This window comes from Etheostoma cragini, chromosome 21 (genome assembly GCF_013103735.1).
Source record: "Etheostoma cragini isolate CJK2018 chromosome 21, CSU_Ecrag_1.0, whole genome shotgun sequence".
Classification (NCBI taxonomy): domain Eukaryota; kingdom Metazoa; phylum Chordata; class Actinopteri; order Perciformes; family Percidae; genus Etheostoma; species Etheostoma cragini.
This window is the reverse complement of record NC_048427.1, coordinates 8,311,810-8,317,124: the sequence shown is the minus strand read 5'-3', so window position 1 is coordinate 8,317,124 and position 5,315 is coordinate 8,311,810. Positions and strand designations below refer to the sequence as shown.

Here is a 5,315-nt window from a genome sequence, read left to right as displayed (position 1 = left end):
CTGTTTGAACGTCAACAGTATCGTTACCTGAAAACAGCTTGTAGTTTCTCTTTTAGCAAGTTTGCTTTATTTGTCATTGTGTATAAGTATTTACTTTTTTGTTGACACAAAACTGAAAAGACATTTTATCATGAGTCTCTGTGAAGAGATATTTGTTAAATTAATTGAAACACTCATGTTTTTTCCATCATAATTGCTTTGTACTGGGATGTACAGCCAATACCAGGAAAGGACAACGTAGTACGTTCCATCATTTGCCGGTTAAACATTTGGAGCTGTGCAAACAGTGGCTGGAGGCTATCAACCACCCGAAATTTGGAGAGACTACCAACATGGAAAACCCAGAGGGTTTGAAGTCTCCATTTCAAGCTGAAAGACTAGGAACCCAATGTACTTGGAATGAAACAAACCACTCTGAAGGACACTGCAATTCTGTCAATATTCACCTTGACTGATGGATTCACGCATGACTGTTTTTTTGTTTTTGTTTTTTGGGGGGGGGGGGGGGGGGGGGGGCATTGTGCTGTTTGCATTACACTGCCTTCTTCTACCTTTGCAAGAAAAGAAAATGAAAAGAAGTGTTTAGAAAAAAAAGACATGGAAGTGCTAGCCACAGACTGCTCTACATCTATTAAAAAAAAATAATGAGGGGACAATTTACTAATGTCCAACATGAGTTTGACATCTGGCTGATGTGCTTCAGAGGTGACACTAGGCAGATTTTGCTACATTCAGATCCAGGCTAGCCATTTGCCCTTGTTTCCAGTCTTTACGCTAAATTATGCTAACCGGCTGCAATTTCCAATTCAGCTAACAGTCACGGAGAGTGGTATCAATCTTCTAATCCAACACTCGACAAGAAAGCCCACAGGCATGTTTCCCAAAATGTATAACTATTCCTTTAACCATTGCTTTACCTTTACAAATCTGTCATCTACTTACTTCTCCCACTGTATGCAAGACACTTGAATGGCATGCACTCCAAGTGATTAGAGAGGAATAATAATAGTTTTGAAATGGTCACCTTGCCCATAGGCGTAGGAGGTGGAATAACTATTCTTTATCTGTCTATAAGCATTCTAGAAAGCTGGTAGGCCCACTTATCACTGTAATAAATACTCAGAGCCAAGGGGCAGTGGAGAGACAGAGAGGGAACAAGAGATAAGAGAGGAAAGAGCTGATGAAGAGATGAGAAAGACTGTAGAGAGAGGCGGTAAGAGGAACTAAGAAAGAGAGACACGGAGGCAGAAGACGGGTAAAAAAAAATTATGAAATGAATAGAGAATTACGTGGAAGTAAGACTGAGACTGACAGGAAGAAACAAGTGAAGCTCTAATACCCTTGAGCAGACTCCTCTAAAAAGAGACCCCACAGTTGTGACAAACACCTCTTTCCTCTACATTCTTATTCTGTGGGCTGTGGAGAGGTCGCAGCTGCCAGCAGGGGCTTGGCAAACAGAGCTGCACGGCTGACGCAGCTCGGAGGATTGCTTCCTCCCACTTTTGTCTGAACGACCATTTGTGTGAATTACGACCAAGCCCCCAGCAAGACTCAGCAAACATCTAATAGCTGATTGGCTCGTAAATTCACGCAGCACCTCAATGCCCACCAGCCATTGTGATTGTCTGTAGTCAAATAGAAACAAGAAGCCCATCCTGCCATGCTTGTTCTAGGTCCTTGTGGTGATGACCAGCAAAAGCCAGCCTTAATGTGTTGTGTTGTTATAATTGTCGCTGCAATTAAGGCCATTCTTGATGCTCCCTCAAAAATGTTGAAAAATAAATGTGATTCAGGAGATTTAGGTCAAGTCAGTAAGTGAGAACTTAGTGTCTAAGTTTGAAGTTCAGCTCCACTTTTTGCTGAATCAGCAACAACCAGTCCATCTTTTTGGAGATTCTTTTTGGAGCTTCAGGAAAACTATGTTACTGGTATGTGCCATTTTAATTAAAAAATGTGTTTGGGAATATGCACCACTGATGACATTATGAATGCCTTAAGGTGGGTAATCTTGAAGAGGGTCAAAATCTAGATTAAAACTTTGTGCTTATTATAGTTTATTTAACAACATATATTTTAAACTCCATTGGTGTTGGAAACCTCTTTTGCAAGGGGCGACTGGTTAAAACAGGAGCATAAAAAGTTGCAAAATAAAACAAAAAGGTACAATAAGAACAGCAATTTAAAAAAAGTCACTAGGGCAGAAAACAAGGTTTTCTTTCCCATCTCTGACCATACATAATAGCAGATATAAGTCTTGCGATCTAAATCATTGAACTCGAGATGGTTACATGTTTCATACTCCTAAAGTAATGTCTTTACGCAAATTAGTTCAGGAGAAAATCTTGGGTAAGGTAATATTCTAGCAGAAAATGCAATGGAAAAAAATGGTATATTGCACAGACCAGTAGAGACATGTAAAGTTAAAAGGGGACCAGCAGCCCCAAAGCAGGTTAATCTGTCCACGCCTCCTCCATGTTTGCCATCCTGTCTCTTGTCCATGTGATGGTCTCATGGGTTTCCAAAGAGAAAGGATGATAGGTCCCCCAAAGGTACAGGCTCATAACTCTTCTGCTTGGACACTTTACCTCCAACATGTACTGCAGGTAGCCTCCACAATAGGATTCAATAATAGTTTTAACCTGTGTAAATTACATCATTGCCTTTTTCTGAATTGGTGTCCCTAATGTTTGTGTAGTCACTAGCTTCACACACAGCCACACATGCCACGGACACCTTCCTGTAATCTCTGCCCTCTGCTAACTTTGAGGTCAGGGTAGTTACAAGAATTAAATCGGCTATTAAAGCTGCTTAGAGTTGTTATGCAAGACGCTGCAACAACTAGGCTGAAGAATTAGCCTCACAAGCCAGAATACAACTTGGTCGAAATATCCATAAACACAATTTCAACTTAAATACTGAGTAGAGGGTTAAACAAGTTATAAACTCAAATTACATTTAAAATAAACTTAATTACCTACTATAAATACTTCCTTAAACAAAGCACTCAGAACTTCTGAGACACTCATACTTTAGCTTCAATAACCAATTGTATGTTTTCAAAGGAAAAGCCGCCATATTTGCTAATTAGATAACACAGGTGTGTTGTTACCTTTGATTCATGTTGGCTGGGCATGGTGGCCTGTGGTCGGCGAAGGTCCCGGTTTTGTGGTTCATTTTCCTTTTCGCTGATTTCTGTCATCTCGGATCTGAAAATGTTTCGTCAGCAGCAACACCGAAACAAATTGAAGTCCACGACAACAGAGGAACGGTGTGAAACTATGCACACATAGGTTTAAACATAGCTACAGTCCGACGAGGTAGAGCTAGTTTTTAACTGTCAAGTCATCTTTCATCGGTATAAGGTATTCCGTTGAAAGGATTCTTCTTATTTCTGGTTTAAGACTCTAAGCAGGAATTACCGATAATGATTTATACGGTGAATGAAAATATCCAGTATACGCTGTCCCTGTCTCGAGCCTTTCTCATCCACCGGCCAGTTTTTCTCCCCTCGCGCACACACACGCGCTCTTACAACAACTTTGATTTCGCAGTGACGACGCACTCGGCTCGTTCTGGTTGGCCCAGAAGTCTCAAAATACGCCAAGAGGGATGGAGTGTGTCCTGATTGGCTCAGAAGTGATGACGCTTGAATAAGTGGGTGGTACAAGATTGACGATTTAATTATTTCTTTTGTGATACAGCTTTGTAAACGCCGTTGTTAACACCTTTATTTTCCAGTATAAAATAATTGGATTGTCTTCACATGTCTCTACTTATCTGTGCAGTATTCACATTGTCCATAATCAAAATGAAAGCACCTTGAAATCAACAGCCCACTGATGCACATGATAATTTATAGGCAGGCGTCAATTGTCCTGCATAAACCTTTTTTGTTTTCTTTTGATTTGTTCATCCTTGGCATTGGCAAGAACGCAAACAATAGAGCAAAGAACTCATGGCTCCTCCTGCCTCTCTTGCTCTAATGAAAAAAACATGGACCCTCACAAATGCATGCTGTCCTGTATCTGCTTACATAAACCTGAGGTAGCAGTTCCGTTTAATTACAACAACTAGAGAACGAAATTCTATGCAAATCTAGTAGCCTCTGAACAGAGCAGTAAATAAAATACTCAAAACAAATAGGAAATAACTCCTAATGCTCTATTTAGCTTTCATGCTGGTGCTAAAATATATATTAAAGTAGATAAAAGCACACTGTTAGACATTACAAGCTAACAATGTTGGTGTGCAAGACACCACAGGCGACCAGGCAGACACAACAGTCTACAGAGAGCACCAGTAGCCAGGCACGGGTGGCTGATTCAGCACCAAAGACAGTTCCTCTCTGCCTGCATCCCTTTGTGTATATGCCTATATTTGTCAGCCTTCTCTGCATGTAAAACTGTGTGGTGAGTATGTTATTTTTAATCTAGATACTGACAGTGTCTCATATCAAACAAGCTCAGTTATATTTGTTGCAATGACAGCCTGTGTACAGTACGTAGTGCACCACTCTGAGCTAAATATAGAAACAACTTAGAACAAAGAAATGTTACTGACTACCATTTTTTGCTTCTCATCCATCTATCTATCTATCTATCTATCTATCTATCTATCTATCTATCTCTACAATGTGAGCAGATCTTTCTTTTATCTGTTGAGCGAGATATCCTTTCAGATGAGGAAGTCTGTACAACATGTCACAGTTTTGTCTGAAACAATCATGGCTGGCCTTGAGCAGGTTGACAAGCCCCAGCCATTCTCCATCAATGAAACAACATTGTGTTGCAGTAGGTAATTATGCAAATTAATGGCCATATTATTTAATCATAAATGCATGAAAAAAGCTGATAAGGACTTCTCAAGGGCTTCTCAGTGTAAGTGTGTGAGACAATCAGCTTTAAAACTCAACTGTGAAACTGAACTGATGAGGGTGAGACCTTCTATATATATATATATATATATATATATATATATATATATATATATATATATATATATATATATATATATATACATTTTAGAGTGCCACAAATGGTTTGCATGACATATCTGACTTAATTCTCCAATGCGAATCCCATCAGTCAGAGAGATACCACTCACTGTTTTATTGATTATCTGTGTTTTTTTTATTAGATCCGATCGTTTGTGTTTGATTATGCAAGTTTCATAACTGTTGACCACTAAAAAAAAAATAGCATCAATCTTTTACAACAGACAAATGGAAGACAGATAAAGAAGAAAAGTCTCAGATCCTTTTCTCTTGTCATGCAGGAGCTCTAGCTGGTATCCATTTTGCAGCATCATCTTTTATT

General features: G+C 39.4%; 1 protein-coding gene across 1 annotated transcript in view; it reads right to left on the bottom strand.

Moving 5' to 3' along the window:
* The window catches only part of LOC117937075 (SH3 and cysteine-rich domain-containing protein 2-like), a 32,588-nt gene extending 29,036 nt beyond the window's left edge, over positions 1–3,552 (bottom strand). Inside the window, exon 1 of the mRNA XM_034860732.1 lies at positions 3,110–3,552. Coding sequence (XP_034716623.1) covers positions 3,110–3,199 — 90 coding nt within the window. The 5' untranslated portion in view covers positions 3,200–3,552. The remainder of the gene's footprint in view (positions 1–3,109) is intronic.
* Between the last annotated feature and the right edge of the window lie 1,763 nt (positions 3,553–5,315).